At 40.6% G+C, this 17,410-nt stretch overlaps 1 protein-coding gene across 1 annotated transcript; it reads left to right on the forward strand.

The window, feature by feature from the left end:
- The first annotated feature begins 4,511 nt into the window (after positions 1 to 4,511).
- Positions 4,512 to 11,652, forward strand: znf365 (zinc finger protein 365). Its single transcript, XM_038731580.1, is given in 7 exon segments — positions 4,512 to 4,590; positions 4,592 to 5,047; positions 5,050 to 5,173; positions 6,084 to 6,393; positions 7,841 to 8,012; positions 8,523 to 8,569; positions 10,540 to 11,652. Coding segments are annotated over 7 exon segments (1,407 nt in total). The 5' UTR covers positions 4,512 to 4,518; the 3' UTR covers positions 10,766 to 11,652.
- Positions 11,653 to 17,410: the final 5,758 nt, after the last annotated feature.

Consider the following 17,410-nt stretch of genomic DNA (forward strand, 5'->3'; position numbering starts at 1 on the left):
GCGTCACAGTGAAGTGACAGATGGAAACACAACAAGGATTCCTGAATGCATGTAGTATTAAACTCTGGAGCCCCCTACTGATACAATCAGAAAAGACAATAATGATGAATAATAAGAAAATAAGACAGACTTTATTGATCCCACACTGGTGAAATTAACTTGTTGTTCCTTTGACACCATATACAAAAGGAAGAAGAGTAAGGAAAGGTGAATGTGAAAACTATTTACCCTCATTAAAATGCCTCCGGGCAAGTTATTCATCATTGATTATTAACTACAAAATTAATATTATTCAACATATAGCCGAGTTTTTTACAGAAAATATTCAGATGTAACCCCCGATGTTATCGTGAACATTTTCCTCAATAACTGTAATTTAATTGCACTTTTTTTCCAGTAACTGTGAAAGATTACATTCGTTTTGTAATTAAATTTGGTAACTAAACTGCATGTAACTAGTTACTCCTCAACATTGCTTTTATATTAATGTAAATTGTCTGCTACATTGCAGAAGGGAGTTACTGACTTAATTTCACATTATAGCCTGTTGTGACAAAATAAATCTGCATAACTACCTATAAGACAAGATATTAATATACAAACAAATCAAGTTTATAATTATATGTATATTAATAGTTTCAAGTGCATCACTTTGTGTTGAAATGTGGAAGAGATACTTAGCTTGTGAGACATCATGATATGCAATATTAGGTTCAGGAGAACGAGACGAAAAGATCCTTTAAGTGTTTTGCTCAATGCTGAGATATATGAGCGGGGAGTATACGAGGGACGTCCCCCAGGAAATTTTGATCTTTAAACACTTAATTTCCTGCATTCTGGTGAAAGTTTCTGCACCAATTTATGGTGGAAATGTTTTTATTTATGTAAAAGGAAACATAAAATTCTGGTGGCTGGTGACATTTCAAAATATATAAATATAACAGAGTATAACGCTCTCAGGCGTTCTGTGTTGCTTTCAGATCTGTTTCTCCAGTAGATCAACTTTAGTTATGTACTATCGTCCCTGCACATATGTAGGCATGATTTAGCCTTCCCTCCTCTTTTGTCATGTTCAAAGGGAGAGAACTGAACACTTGGCCAAAAAGAAACTTGTTGTTACTGATTGGTGCAAACACGTCACATAATCATTAGCTAAGTTTTTTTTGGACAATACACATTTATTTCTTCTATAATTCAATTGCATTGCATACTTTCTTAATGTTCAAATAAACCTTTCTAAAGGCATTTTCATTTTTTATTCAACTGCAAGCTATAAATTCAGATTTTTGGAAGCTTTATGTTATTTGGAACGTGGTTGTGTGGAGAGAAATAATGTTTTGAAGAAAACTCCCAATGAAAGTGAACATATAAACAGTATATATGGCCAAAACATGGAAATTCGCCTATATTTTTGAATTATTGTTTCTTTTCATCAAATTTACAGTTACAGTTGTATTCCAGGTGTATTAGAAGATATTCAGGTGCATTATAATCTATTTTATGATGCTTTTAATGGTTTATTGCATTAAAACAGAGCTTTTATTACCAGGCGAGGAGGAAAATATATTTTTTCTGCATTGCATATACATTTAGTCTGTAATGGTAAAATAAATATGTTAATGTACAATGGATTTATATTCCTTAGCTTCTGACCTTTCAAAGGAGACCAGAATTATGCATCTAGGCCAAATGGTTGAGGAGATATATTGATTTATTTTGGGTTTGTTATTTTAGGCGTTTTTCCTGGAAATAGGTGGCAGGTACCATGTGGTTTTAAGCAGGGGCGTTTGAAACATTGGGGTCTTAGCCAAGCCCAGAAACCTTTCATGTTCTCACCTCTCCCCCCCACCGCCGTCACTGCCTACCCAAAGAAAGTCAGTCAAACTGAACCTGAAATTTTAATTATTAAATATCATAGGCCATATAAATACATTTTTGTAAATTTTAAGAGGGGGGGGCTGGGGGTCCCCCCCCCCCCCTGAAAATTTAGGGCTTTAAACACTTCATTTCCTGCATTCTGGTGAATTTTTCTCACCAATTCATTGAGGAAATGTCTTTATTTATATAAAAGGAAACACAAAATTCAGGTGACAAATCAAAAAATAAAAATATAGTGTAATATAGAGCTGTAAGGCTCTCAGGCATTATATTTTACTGTCAAATATGTTTCTCCTGTTTCTCATTTTATTTCCTCCCTGCTGAGTCAACACACATGCAGGCATGACTGAAGAAACCTAAAGTCTTTAAACAGTTTCAGCAGGTTTTCTGCTCATGTTCAAAACTTTCTGCACATCAAAATCTCTTCCCACATATCTGTGTTCTCTGACATTTGCAGAATAACAATTTGAGATATAATATTACGAGATATAATGAGAATGAAGCCATTATGTTTTAACAACATTTACTTGCCCCACTGCTGTGCATTACCCTGCTGTTACTGCTCTGCTGATATGGTTGTAAAGCTGCTGCCCCCTTTAGAAACGTCTGACTTACACAGAGCCCGTCTGGGGCTGAAATGAATGAGACGAGCTCACTGCTCTTTATTTTTAAAAATCCATACCGGAAGTGGAATTGACGCCTACCTTCTAGGTTTATTGTGAAAGGTCTAGCCGGATGTCGTATCGTTATCGCTGTGTGAGCTTAGCTAGCTTGACCGCGTGTGTCTCCTCCCGGATGAATGAATGACATCATGCGAGCTGCTGCTGTCTGTCTGCGACGTGACGCCGTCACACAGTAACGGTTAGAGGTCCGTGGAAAAGCGGCCGTTAACCTGCACGCGGAGGTAAGAGCAGCGACGTTAACGGCTTTTCCGTTAAATAATGACTCGGCGACAGTTTCTCTGTGCTAAGCTAACGTTAGCCTCCGCTGTGTTCAGTGCGGAGCAGAGCCACGTTAGAGCTAAATGCTAAAGGATGTTTTTTTTTTTTTTACCTGTTACTCGGTTGTTTAAACGCAGAATTACGTTAATTAAAAAAGTTATTTTAAAAATTAACATTTAAAATGTCCTGTTTGGTTTAGTTTGCGTCCGGAGATTCAAGCCGCTGTTTGCTGCTCAGGTCAGCTGCTGCCTTCCGATCTGTCCTCTTGGCTTTGATTCATCTTGGCTTATTGGGAATTTACACATTTCAAGGCCAATCAATGATACATTTCAATTGATTAAAGGGATTATATATTATTATATATCCCAACTAATTTATTTACATATAACTATAAGGGTGTTTAATCACAGATGTATGCAATAAGCTGTGTAAACTGGTGCATTTTTTCCAGGTAATTCTTTCACCAGAGAAAGAGACACACCTCCATTTCATCCATTGTTAAATTGGAAGTTAGAAATGTTAATTCAAATTAATTTAAAGTGGAAATAAAAGTAGTAGTAGTTTAGTCAATTAGTTGCCATCTATGAGAAATAATCCGCAACTATTTTGTCAATTAATCATTTTGACTAATTTGTTAAGATAAAAATGTCAAAATTCTCAGATATCAGATTCTTAAATGTAAAAAAAAATAAAATAATCTGTCTTCTGTTATTGTTGTGTTGTGGACAAAAACAAGAGATTTGAGGGCGTCCTCTTGGGTTTTGGGAAACACTGATATACATTTATGTATTTTTTTTTGCATTTTCTGACACTTAATGGACCAAACAAACAATCGATCGACAGACTTATCCATTCGGTTAGTTGCAGCTCTACACTTAAGTTCAAATTTTGATGTATATCAACCTTACTTGAGTTGTAAAGTAGTAATCCCCCTGCACAAATTCAACCAATTAACAAATGATGTAGGATCAAGCCATCTTAGTGATGCTTACACATTAATGCCTCGCTAACTCTAATCTAGTGATATAATATATATTATTCTGACACGGGCCACTGAGGGGAAATTGCTGATCTATGAATGACAACTTCATATCAGCTTACCTCGTTTTTATCCTGCATGTTGTTGCTCGTTTTAATCCGGGTCAAATCAGTTCTAGTTTGATCTCTTATAAATAGGGTTTGGTGGTAAACATGTTATCTAATGGTGAATAAAAGATTGCTTTGTTATTGTTTTATTTTTGTGTCAAATGTTATAGGACCATTAATGGTGTTTAATTTACAGCTGATTACAGGCGTGCTTGGTAGTGACAGCTCTAGTTTGAGCTCTCATTATCAAGTCAACTAGATTTTAATAACCTTTATTTATTTCAAGGGTCTATATGTGTCTATTATTTTACTTTTCTGATCGATCAACTCATCATTTAGTCTGTTTTATTTCAGAAAAGTGCTCAAGAAGACGTCTTTAAATTTCCTTTTTTTGTCTGGTCAACAGTTGAAAACCCAGAAATATTCAGTTTACAGTAATATAAAACAAATAAAAGCAGCTAATCCTCACATTTATATGTGGAAATAGTAAATGTTTGGGGTTTTTTTTGCTTATCTATTCTCAACTGAGTTTCTTTGCCCATTGACTGATTAATTAATGAATTGTTTCATAACTATTCACTTCCATTTTCCTCTGTATTCCAGGTGTAGAGTGATGCAGCAGAAGTTGTGTTCCAGAAGTTCTGGCTCTTTCCTCTCGGAGAGGAACGGCCAGGCCTGCGGCTCCCGTCACTTCCTGCGACCTCCCCTTCCGCTGCCCCCGCTGCGGCGAGCAGGAGCGCTTCCGCAGTCTGGCCTCGCTCCGCGCCCACCTGGAGTACCAACACTCATACCGCTCGCCGGACGTGATCACCGGCGGCTTCAGCATCACCGGCAAACTCCCCGACCCGTTGACGGCGGCGATCCCCTGGCACGACATGAGCCTCCCGACCCGCAGGGGGCAGCACAGCTCGGGGCGGCCGCCTCACGTCCGCTCCCTCAGCGACAGCAGAGACAGCAGTTACCTCCACTCCTACAGCTCCGTGAGGAGACGCACCCAGAGCGTCGGGGTGGGGACGCAGGCCGACGAGGGGGAGGAGGAAGAGGATGACGAAGAGGAAGGGGGGACAGAAGATGAAGATGTGGGAGAAGAGGAGGACGAGGAGGAGGCAGGTGAAGAGCGCGATGGAGGTAGAAATGAGGAGGATGTCAAAACGTCACAAAAAAGTCAGACGCAGGCTACCATCACCTCAACCACCATCACCTCCCGTTCCCCCCTTTGGCTCCTGTAGGCCCCCCTCTAGACCCGGACCTGGACCTGGACCTGGTCGGTGCGTTCAGGTTCACTTACTCGTTTCCTCACTTTACTTTTTAGAGCAGGGTTTTTTTTTGTAGAAGTGATTTGAGATTTGTAAAAGCTTTTGGAATCTGATCTGGGGCAGATTTATTTAGCGAACGTCTGGTTTTTAGTTCACTCTTTATTAAACACGCTTGGATTTATTTAGTTTTAATATATGTTTCACACTACACTGACACTTTCTTGGCTTTATATTTAAGCTGGGTTTGATCTGAAGTGTTTCTGACTTGAGGGCAAGTGAGGGAAAGTGTTCCCTTTTGCCACAGACAATACAACAATAAACAGCATTTATAAACAATACTTTTCAAGACAAGACAGAATTGTTTAAAGAACGAGCACAAATCTGAGGAAGAAATGACTAAATTGCTCCTTGAGATGAGATTTAAAACATGCAGAGTTTACTGATCTGACCCCCTAACTGAGGAGCCATAGGGCAGCCTAATCATCACAGATCTTTTTCTGTAAACTGCCTGTATTTGATAGCGACAGTAGAGAGATAACAGGAAATTGGGGTAGAGAGAGAAAGATGGGGGGGGGGCTGACATGCAGCGAAGGCTGAACCTTCACGCCACACGAGTCTCGGATTTTCAGCGGGACACAACAAGCAGCCCTTGTTCTGATGACCTGTATGGGATCAGCAACTCACTGACATATGGTGAAGCCCTGCTGTGCAAGTACTTGGAAGGATTCTGAGTTCTCAAACCTTAAAGGAGACCTGTTAAGCTTTTCCACATTTTACATTTAATCATTTAGCTTTATTCTACTTGGCTTGTAGTTGCTCACTGTTTTCTTGTGCAATGAGGGATTATAACTGAAGTTTTGGGTGCTGTAGATAATCTGGTGGTTTACACAGTAACTTTTGTCCCCTTTACTGTAACCACCAGAGCAGACCTCGTACTCCGGTTTGGAGACGGCAGCAGCCTCGGCCGCCGTGCGTCGGAGACTGGCCAGCATCCTGCGCGCGGCCGACAGCACCATGCAGCGCCGGCTGGCCAAGGTGAGCACGGAGCTCGCCCAGACCGACACGGAGCTCCTGTGTGAGCGCGCTCACTCGCAGCACCTGGCCCAGGAGAGGCAGGAAGTTGCCGAGAGGGAGAGGTCACTGAGCCGGCAGGTGGACGTGGCGGTCATGGTGATCGCCGCGTTGAGGGAGCAGCTCAACGCCTCAGAGAATGAGCTGGAACGACGAGAGAGGTAAACGGGCGACAGGTGGGACTAATGGGGGGGCTAAAGGGGAGCTGAAACGATTTTACAGTATGTGTCAATCTCAGACTCAACTGTAGACGGCAGAGTTGCATTGTGGGTAATGTAGGCGCTAGGTTTTGACAAAGAAGAGGAATCTGTGGTATTGACCCTTCGCCACGCCCCGAATACGCAGCTGGCCAATGGCTGCGCTCCATTGACTCTAATGAAAAAAGAGTTGTTTTCTAACTTTCTCTGCCATATTTTTCTAACATATGGTCAAACGCTGTTCCTGCTGCACTTGTAAAAGTTACAGTCGCTACCCAGAGAGGTTGAAAGGAGAAGTACGATTTATTCTCTTTCCAAAACCTAAAACCAGAAAAATGTCGGCTGTGGATCGTTCCTAATGTAATGTTAGTCAGCTAACGCTAGCTCTGTGATCGGTAGGCTTTAGCTTCTGTCTTTATTTTTTTTCATGTCAGTTTGACAGCCTGAATAAAACCTTCAAATGCACAATGCAACTGCAAAACTGTCTGCTTCTTTCTGGGATTGCTTTATCCAGAAATTAGACAATTTCTCTGGGGAGTGCAGTAATAGACTGTGGCAGCGCTGTGATAAAGACTCGACAGGTCCTGCAGACTTAGTGACTAAGGTGGGCGTGGCTTAGCGAAGGGTCAATTAAAAAGTTGATATCTCTGGTTTGATTTTGAGACTATAAAACTGTCCATCATGTGAAATGTTTTCCTGCACAGTTCCAAATGAACCTCGACATACAGCGGGCTGTGTGTTTTGTGCTGCTGGATTACTTTTAGTAAAACAACCTTTTCCCAATTAGCCTTTCATTTGTCTCTGCAAGTGTCCCATGCAGTCGAACGCTGCACCCAGGACACCCGATGGTAGCCCTGGTAGTGAAAATTGAAATGCCAACTCAGTCTACCAAAATCTTTAATCTGACATTAACAGACCGCTTGGAAATGATGTTCAAAGCTCTTGCGATTCAGTACTGTACTTCCATAAAGCTGGGAGACAGAATCAGCAGAGGCTTAAATGACTTGACTTCAGGTCTCTAGTATGGGTCAAACTCCAAAAACATTGGACTCACAATATTCGTAATGCATCTCAATAAAATCTTCTATTAGACCCTTCCTGCCCGCTTTATTAAAACCTACAGCACCAGTTTGTAATGCAGGCATTGGAAGATCCTCCAGAGCAACAGAAGACATCAAACAGCTGTTTTCACATGCTGATTAGTGCGCTTCATAGTGAATAAACTGACTTTCTTGTGTAAAAGCTGTCGAATGCCCCTTTAATTCCAGGGGCAGATGTAGTTAAAAGGGCACATTTGCAGCCACCTTGTTTGTTTTTTCTGCTGCTTGTCTGACATGAACTGCTACTGGACCAGCAGGAGGCGAAAAGTTCATTTAAGGGCTGTATTTAAATATCATGACCTCTTTTCCAGGGAGGTGATAACCATCCAGAAGTTTCTGGAAGCAGCAGCGCGACAAGAGACGTGCGGTAAAGTTCGAATCCAGCAGTTCATCGAGAACCTGCTGAGACGCATCGCTCTGGCCGAGAGACTGGTGGAGTATTACCAGGTCAACAGCAGCCCGCAGCAGTGCAACCACTACAAGGTACAACAACACACGTCCCAGTGGTGGAATGTGACCAGGTACATTAGCTCCTTGCTTTACTAAGTACGAGCGCAGTTTGTGAGAGGCGATTCGTTGCAGGAAGACGCCGGTGGAAACGTGAGTCAGTCAGTTGGAGAGAGGAGTTTGTTGTGTTGGAGTAACATTAGGATAAGTCCTGCTAGCAGCTCCTCTACGTGCACAACAACCTGCAACAACTCGCCCCTCACGAGATTTCAGAGCGAGAACTGTCCTTGAGCGAGAGGTTTAAAAATATACTTACATACGTGTACATTGGTATTATTTTGAATGCAGGACTTTTTACTTGTAACGTAGTATTTTTACACTGTGGTATTACTATTTTTTACTTGAGTAAAGCATCTGAATACTTCTTCCACCACTGCAGAGCTCTTTCGTCAGTCAGTCATGAACACAAACACACTTCAGGTCGAGGAATTAAAGATCCGTTTGTCATGAAAACCTAACCTTTGACCTTTTGCTGTCTCCTATCAGCACCAGCAGCCAACTGATAATGGACCTCACAAAATCACTAAAAGCAGGTGAGTGGCTCGCATGATTGTTAGGGTTGGGCCGATAGACGATGCCATCATCCATCGGCGACAGCTGACAGACATCGCGATGTTGAGCAGGCATCGTGATTCTAAAACTAGCAAAGAAATTCAAAATTTAATTGTTTAAATGTTAAATAAAAACAACATTATTAAATGATCATAAATCAATAAATCAGTAGCTTCAGACAGACAGTAGACCGTATATGACGGCTCCCCACAAGCGCAGCCAAAACACCTCGATCGCCCCCTGGTAAGTGGCTGCAATATAGGTCATAAAGCCTGCAAATAAATTATTCCCAAAGATGTTCATCATCACTTTAGGTAGATGTTTGTTCAAGTTTTTTGGTTTTAATTAGTTATTTGATTGCTTCTTTAATCATTACAACAGTTTTTAGCTATGCTACCATGATTTCAAAAGGGTTTTCTATCGATCATTTAGTCTTTTAAAACGATAAACTTGGATTAGCAAACATGACGTTGGAACCCGGGCTGATGGTTGCTGATAACTGGCCTGTGTACGCCTCTGTACATTCACTGTATTTCTGATCATTCTGATGTTATTTTAATGGGGGAAAAATGTGCTTTTCATTCAAAAACAATAACATTTCTAAGTGTGTCCAAACTTTTTATGACCTCCTGTAGACTTAAAAGGTAGCATTTAAAAGTTGGCAGTGTTTTCTTACAAAGAACAGCGGCTGAGGTCCGTTTGAATTCTTTAGAAGTGTGTATTAGATTTATCTCTCCCCGCTAATTAACGTATAATTGTGAGAACATCACCTTGCCATCACTAATGCCTCTCAGCTGTAAAAAGGTTTATTGCTCGGCAGGAGTCGTGCTCTAACAGCGCAGGTGAACTGCTGCTCCGGTTTGAATCACAGCCACAAGGTGACAGAACGGCAGCTAAATCATTCATGGGGACTCTTGTGTCGTCTGTCAGATTTCTGTGTTGCTGTCAGCATGAATAATTCATCACTAAACACTTTGTCCTTCCACTCAGTCACCGGAGTGGGATTACCTGTCGGTCAGTGTGCTGCTGAAAGTGTGCGTTTGCGTGACTCGATGGGATATTACACTTTCTCTTTTGTTGACATTAGTCGCCTGTGCATCATGAACACCTGCTCTTTTTCTTCGCCCACCAGCGCTCGCAGTTTTTCAGTTTCATCCCATCTTGAAATATCCACAGTGAGGGAGGGAGTTTAGCTTTAACCATTTGTTCTGAAGAGACCTGATTTCAATTCTAAGCAGATAAAAAGTAAGTACATCCAAGTAAAGTTGAACTACCTGGTGAGTTCAGAAAATATGTGTCTGTAACTTAACTTTACTGCGAACAAGTTAGCAAAGCGCAGCCCTGATCGATCCGAGCTCAATTCAGAAAACAAACAATTTAGAAGCATGAATTCATGTTTAACAAATCTGCGTCATAGTGAAGTTGTTTCGGCATTAGTTTATTGCTCTTTAATCACAGCAAATGTGTACTTGGGGTTCATACAGCTGTAGTAATGGCGAGTTGTGGTTATTGTGTGTGAACAGTCAGCAGTTGTCCAGCACTAAAAACCCCGCGAGGAGAACGTCGCGTGGATTAAATTCGCGTTTGGCCTGAATGCCGCATAACACGTCACCTGACTTCTTCCTTTTCTGCCAATACAATGCCACTAGAGGTTGCCGCCACATGACATAATACGCGTCGTAATAAGCTGCTTGAACAAACAACATATACCGTTGTTTTTCTGGCGAGGACATGCTGGATACTGAGTCATGTTTGTGTCACCTGATGAATGTGCAACTCTTGTTTTTGGGCCAAATTATTACACAGTATAAACCTCTCACAGTGGTCACATCTGTCCGGGTTTAAATTGATGATGAATAAAAGAAACTAAAATGTATTATTTGCTATAAAACCGCTCAGGTTCACCTTCACTACAACCTTTTCTGTGTTCATGTCCATGTGACATTTCCAGGTCAGCGGGAGGTCAGCTGTCCTCGTCCGGTCTGCATGACAGCAGAAGCCGCTCCTCCTCTCATTTCGGCGGCCGCCCACCGTTCTCCAAAACGGGCGGGGAACGGGAGCGTGAGCGGGAGCACCGGGAGCGGCTGGCCCAGTCCTCCAGGCTGTTCTGTCGACCCGAGCACAGAGACGACATCTGGAACCACCAGCGCCGCCGGTCCGCCGGGTACGAGGCTTAGAACTGTGGAGAAGCACCAGGGAGAGGGAGTGTCAGTGGGTAAAACTTGATTTAACAATGACTTTGTTCCAGTGTGTTAACCTATGGAAAAGTTCTGCACATCCACATCAAGCTGTTTTAGAACAGACGATCTGCACTATGAAGTGATTAATTCTCCAGTAAAAAGCTCGTAAAACAGCAAACTCTGTTAATTAAGTCTGTTCATTTTGAAATGGCATTTTGAAATTTATTTTTTAGGCAATTAATTAATCAGAAACAGGAAATCAAGTAATTATTTTGATTATTTTAATTATACTCTGCATGGGATGTTCACAAATGGAGCAACTTATTATAGACTTAATTTTGAAAAAAAAACCAAAAACAAGTTTCTAGTATAAAAAATCATTACATTACTTATGCGTTCTGTAAAATCATTTCACAAATCTTACATTTAATGTTTGTATAGCGTGAGCGAATATAATCGCTCCTCCTGAATGAATGCTTTTGCAGCTGTTCTTACTCCATTATTTTTATACATCAAACTAGGAAAACCATAGAAAATAAGAGAATACTATTTACTAAATTTTATTTACTATTTTATAAATGATAGCTGCTTGGCTTTGGGACAGCCTGATCTCTAATAAGAGAATAAAAACTCATTATAGTAACTATTACTGCGTTATAACAGGGTTTAAGAACGTAATGCAATAACAAATATTACTGCATGGCACAATTGGCATCAAGTTGTAATCAAGTCTTTTTATCTCCAACACTGTGTTATTGCATATTTCAGACTTTTCCATAGATTAGAATACTGAAATATACCATTATAAAGAGTCACACTGGACAGCGGGATGCAAGTGTGGGTAAACTTTCAATATTCAAATTATATAAACGAATGACAGCTTCTATAGTCCTCTGTCTCATTTATCAGCACAAACCATAATATTTAGTGCAGTAATGCAGCGTTCTGATTCCTCTCCTCTGTATTTTAGAGAAACTTCAGGTAAAAATGTGCTTTTTATTCATCTTCTGACTTAAGATTTAATTACAGTCGAGTCAAGTTGTTGAGCGTTGAAGAAAGTCTTCTTCCTGAATCAGAGAGAACGAGAATAAATAAGTTCCCTGCGATGTTGATGACACGTCCTCTCCTCTGGCTGAACCTTTACATGCTGGCCTGGTTCGCCAAAAACTCCCCATGAGTCCAGTTATCTTACTCTGTCTGTGCTTTTAATGCCAAATTGTTCTTTTGTTTTGTTTGTCTTCATTTAGGCCTGCTAGAATAGTAGGCAGTTTCAAAAACAGCCTAAGCTTTTAATTTCTCCACATGTTGATTGATTTTTTTTTACCCTCTGTAAAAACAAAAGTGTAAGGAATGGATTTAACAGTGTGTTTGATAGCAAATATTTTATACTCCGTGTTTGTGGGGTTACAGGTTACATTAAAAACAGCCCCAATCACGAGCCGGTCCCAGATGCTATCAGAGTTTAGGCGAACATTAGCGGCTATGTCCTGCTCTTTATACTGAAAATAAGAATAAGTAAGTGAGCTGAGCGGCCAAACAAAGTTATGTGAGAATGAAAGAAGAGTATGAACTTAGGTTTTCTGAATCATACCCACAATACTACGAGTAACTAGCTCTAAAATGCAATACAACAATAATGCTGTTTCTTTATTTCTATGTCTTCTACATGGAATTTTTTACCAGGGACCTGTTAGCTGTGCCCTCTGTCTTTTAGCATGACATCATGTATGTAGCCATAACAAGTGCATATTTAAGACCCCTGTACAGAACGCTGAGGTTAAAACAAGTCAGCATGTTGAGGGGGGGAGGTCTTTATTCTTTATATTGGTATGGCGCTTCCCATCAGAAATGCATTATCTGGCCAAAAAGCCAGTTTAAAATACAGTTTAGTTATAATTTATTTAGTTTTTTAAGTGTCTCTGTGTGTCTTAACAGATCCCATCCACAAGTCATATTGGCACAATAAAGCTCCACCTATTTGTCTTTGGCGGCTTTTAAAATCTTAATTTTTAGCTGTGTTTATAATGTTAATTGTTTTGTAATTGAGGTGTTGTCACATTATCGCCCTCGCAGCTCTGATTTGGTTCGTAAAGCACAGACAAGAGTTTGATGACACCAGACCTGGTTCAAATCAGTGTTGCATATAATTATTGGCTCTTGTGAGAAAGGTCGGTTCAGCTGTGCAGTAGTTGTACATAGAGAGAAGACTTTTTTTGTGTGTGTTTTTCTGGCAGCTGTGGTCCAGTGTAGCCAAGAGCACGATTAAACCAGAGATGTAGTGGAGGGTAAACCCAGATGTACTCAAGTTCACCCACTCTTTGTTTTGTAATGTAGCCCACCTTCCTTTAAAGGAACAGTACAACATTTTTGGTTGGTTTTCATCCCAGCCATGGTCAGATGAGCATGGACAATTTCCACACATTAAAGGTGATAATCTATATTTTTGTAATTGTCAACAAATCACATGTGCAGACTCAAACCAACAATGAATGGGGCGGGAGGAAGGGACTGTCTTTCAGGAGACACTCCAACACATTGTTGGAGTGGTTGACAATAACAAAAATATAGAATAACATCAGATTTATTCTTTAATTATGCATTTAATTTAATTAAATACAGCTGAACCAGGCGTTGGTGAACTGGATATTTTACCCTCCCCTACATGGCCATGCAGATGCAGGCACAGTTTGTCCCAGGTCTGGAGGACACCACGCATACAACGAATGTACTCTCCGAGTTAACGTATAGCTCACACTGAAGAGAACGCCGTGTTTTAAGACCTGACTGTTGTCTCGCCGTTCAGGCTTAAACTGGCGCTCATTCACACAGAAACGGGTGGAGATTCTCCGATCACAAATGAATGACGTCGTATCAGCGCTTTCATCCAAAGTGACTTAACGTGCCGTGAATGCATATAGTTCCTTTGCAGTAAACTAAACAGCTCATGACGGCTTGTTTAATAGAATCATTCCTTTTCTCTGCGTCGTTCTGTGCGATTTGTTTACACGTCGGTTTTGCACTCATCCAACGATAAGAATGTAATATATAAAAGACGGTATTTGGTGTAAAATGTATATTTGCTGTCGGTGGTTTAGGTTTTGTTGACAGTGTTGATAGACATTTTGTAAACAAAGCTATTATGTGTCGTCAAGTGGAAGTAGTAGTCCTACTGTACTTAACTTGGCAGAACATTTATATGGGTCACAAATTTTTTTTTTTAATTTGTCATCAGGTGTCTTCAGGTCCTGGAAAGGTCTTAATATGTATGTTATGTCAATTCAAGGCCTTAAAGGATTTATCCTGGACACACTGATTAGAGCTGCACGATTTGGAGAAAAAGTCATGTTGCGATTATTGTGAACAATATTGCGATTCGATAATAATGGAACAAATGGTACTATGAGTCTGCTTGCTTAATTATTATTTATAACCATAACTAGTAAAACAGAACATGGCGCAGCTTGTTGCTCTCAGGAGGCGGCTAGAAGCAGCATATATGGGCACACTGGCGCCGGCTCAATGTACTGCAGAGTCTCTATCCACAACCTGGAGGAGTTACTGTACATGAGTGTATTAAATAAAGAGTATAATGTTTAGTTTAATAGTTTACTGCTAGTATAACAATAATATATTAAATACTACATTCATTATAATTTCATATAATAATATACTTTTTTTTACCACCAGTTGAATATTAAGTCCAGTTACAGCTGTTTCATTTCTGTGGGTTGTTTTTATTCATTAAATCTTTGTGCAAGCAAAAGGCTCTACATTGTTCTCTAATTTGTTAATGCGGAGCACCCGGGCCTTTCTCTCGGTGCTCCGGTGGCGAGTCCGACTACATTCTGAACGATTAGCGGCGGGGCGGGGAGAAAGTTTACGCTAGGTTGTTGTCTTAAAAGTTACTGGCACACTGCTCATAGATAACTTTTCTCATTGCAGGTAGGCTTTTCTGTTTTGGGTGCACACGCGAGAGCCGGTGTGGGCGGAGATAATGAGCAGACTGCAGCGCACACAGAGAAGAGATCGTCACACTCCCCTTTCTCTGTTTATTAAATCGCACACTTTTTGCGGTTATGCAATCGCACATGACGACATCGCGATTAGATTAATCGTGCAGCCCTAACACTGATCTAAAGAAACAAATGTGTTCACCACAAAGTTTGAAAACTTGGTGAGAAGTCATTATGTCCTGCAGTCTCTCTTCATGATGATTTTCTGGTTAGTAAATAACTAACTTGATTTAGTTAGTCGATCTTGTTTAATTTTCTAATTGGCAGTTGTAAATCCTAGACAATAGACCTCGCAGGCACCCTGAACAGCAGTTGTGTCAATCGTGATTTATTCCAAATTTATTGGAAGTGCACTTTTATTGTAAAGCCAAATGGTGTACTGTAACAAACCAAGTCAGATTGACTGATTGATCTTGCAGTTTCAGTAACACCTGATATTGCATGTTAAATTGAATATCTCTTTAGCATCACCATTGTTTTATTTATATGACTTCAAAGGCCATATCAGTTTACTCCCCACTGCTTCTAACCACATAAAAACCGATCCAGATACATTTGGTCAAACCGCCCACGGAGTATTCAGACTCAGACTCCTGAGTCCTTTAGCACTTTGTGAATTTCGGCACTGATGATCTAAGCACAAGTGTTGCTGCTGCTGTCGACTAAAACCCCATCTCTTTTTACTTCTCTAACTGAAAGAAACAAGAACCAGTTTATGTAGATACTGTATGTAACAACAGCATTAAATATTTATTTCTTTTGTTTTTCAGTTTCAATGAGCCCTAGAGTCACTTGTGGTTTATTTTTCCTAATGGGGTTTATGATAAATCAAAGCGCGTCGGTCCAGACTTTCAGTCAGACATTCATGAAAACCGGCTTATTTCGACTTCTAGAGGTTCTAGGTTTTTTTATGTGAGAATGCATCGCTCTGTGTAATGCCTGGTGCACATGAGAGGGATTTTCAAACCGGTCAGCTCGCTCTTATTGGCTGTTGAGAGTTTCTGATCAGAGGCTCCCGTATTTCGTATCGCAAGTATCAAGCGTAGATATTTACGATTCAAGATCCACTGCAAACCCCATCCATTCCTCTTCCCTGCAAACTTCTGCCCGAAGCGTCACGACTCCCTAACAAATAATACATACAGTATTTTGCGGCGTGGATATAGATTGTCTGCGCCCTGTCAATGCCAGCAAACTTGGCTAACTTTAGTTAGCATGGCTGCCCTGCAAATATAATCGGGGAAACATGTTTGATATTTATGTCCAGTTGGCGACCTACGATTATGTCTGTAAACTCCTCACACTAACATTATTTTCATAATCGATTAGTCTGTGGATCATTTTTATGATTAATGAAATCAGTCGTTTGGTCCATAAAATGTCACAAAGTGCTGAAAAATGGAGATCAGTGTTTCCCAAAATCCAAGATGACATCCTCAAATATCAACGATATTCAGTTTACTTTCATAGAGGACAAAACAAGCCGGAAGATTTTTACATTTGAGGAACTTTAAATCAGAGAATTTTCTTAAGAATTTACTCAAAACTATTAATCGATTATCAAAATAGTTTATTGGGTTACTACCAATCGATTTATCGACTAATTGTTGCAGCTCTCCTCACACTACAGGATCATTTGGGCCGATAATATTTCCGACCAGCCTCTGCGATTATTGGGAGCGGCGAATTGGACCCAAAATCAGTCAAATTATAATTTTTAATACAACCTGACCTTAGATAAAACCACCAAATCAATGAAACTCCAGTTATTGGGTTTTTTATGCACACAGCAGCATCACTTGTGAAAGATGTGTGTGTGGAGGAGTGTGTGCTTCCTGTTGTGTGTTTAAGGTGCTCAGTCATTGGAAAGGTGGTGGAAGATGCATGAAGCCTCAAATGTACTCTGGAGCGGACAGCCGCGAGCCCCACGTTCCACACATGCGCGGTAGATCGGTTGTTGCCCTGGTAGCGCTAGTCGTCACGCGGATGTCCGCACAGACCCGACGCGTGCCCCCTCTGATGACGATTTTTGCTTCGCGCGGATCCTCGCGGACGCGTAAAAGTATAATCCATGCATGAGGCAGCCCTACTACTACCACTTCTACATATGTAGCTGTGTTACTGTAAAAGCATGCTTCATATGTAGCAACGTATAAAAATACTGTTATCTTGTACTACTATGTGTACTTTTGTAGCAGAGCGAGGTCTATTTTATTGGTAATTTAATGGTGAAGGAACGTTGCACTAAACCAACCCAGAGCACTTAGCCTGGAGCTGTTGGATTTCATATGGAGGGAGTGTTGTGTACCTGGACAATCAGCAGGGTTCATGCACGGGTTTGGAAAAGTCTGGAAAATTAATTTTTGTAACTTCTGTGTTTTTGAAATGTTTTGGTAAAACGTGCAAGAGCTCTGAAACTGAGAGAGAAAAAGCTTGAAGTAGGTGAAAACATATCCGAACAAGTATCCTATCCGGAGTTAATGTTAGTTTTATTATGACACTACTACCTTTCTCGCCGTGAGTCGGTAGAGATAAAGTTAGTTTTATGTTGTGTGTTTCCCGGCGCCAAGTTCGAAATCCTTGAGTTCGTCATGTTTGTCTGTAGGGATTTCGTTTGCAGAAGTGATCT

This window comes from Micropterus salmoides, unplaced genomic scaffold, assembly GCF_014851395.1.
Source record: "Micropterus salmoides isolate LMB-PRFRI ecotype aquatic unplaced genomic scaffold, ASM1485139v1 Ms_hic_scaffold_2, whole genome shotgun sequence".
Lineage (NCBI taxonomy): Eukaryota > Metazoa > Chordata > Actinopteri > Centrarchiformes > Centrarchidae > Micropterus > Micropterus salmoides.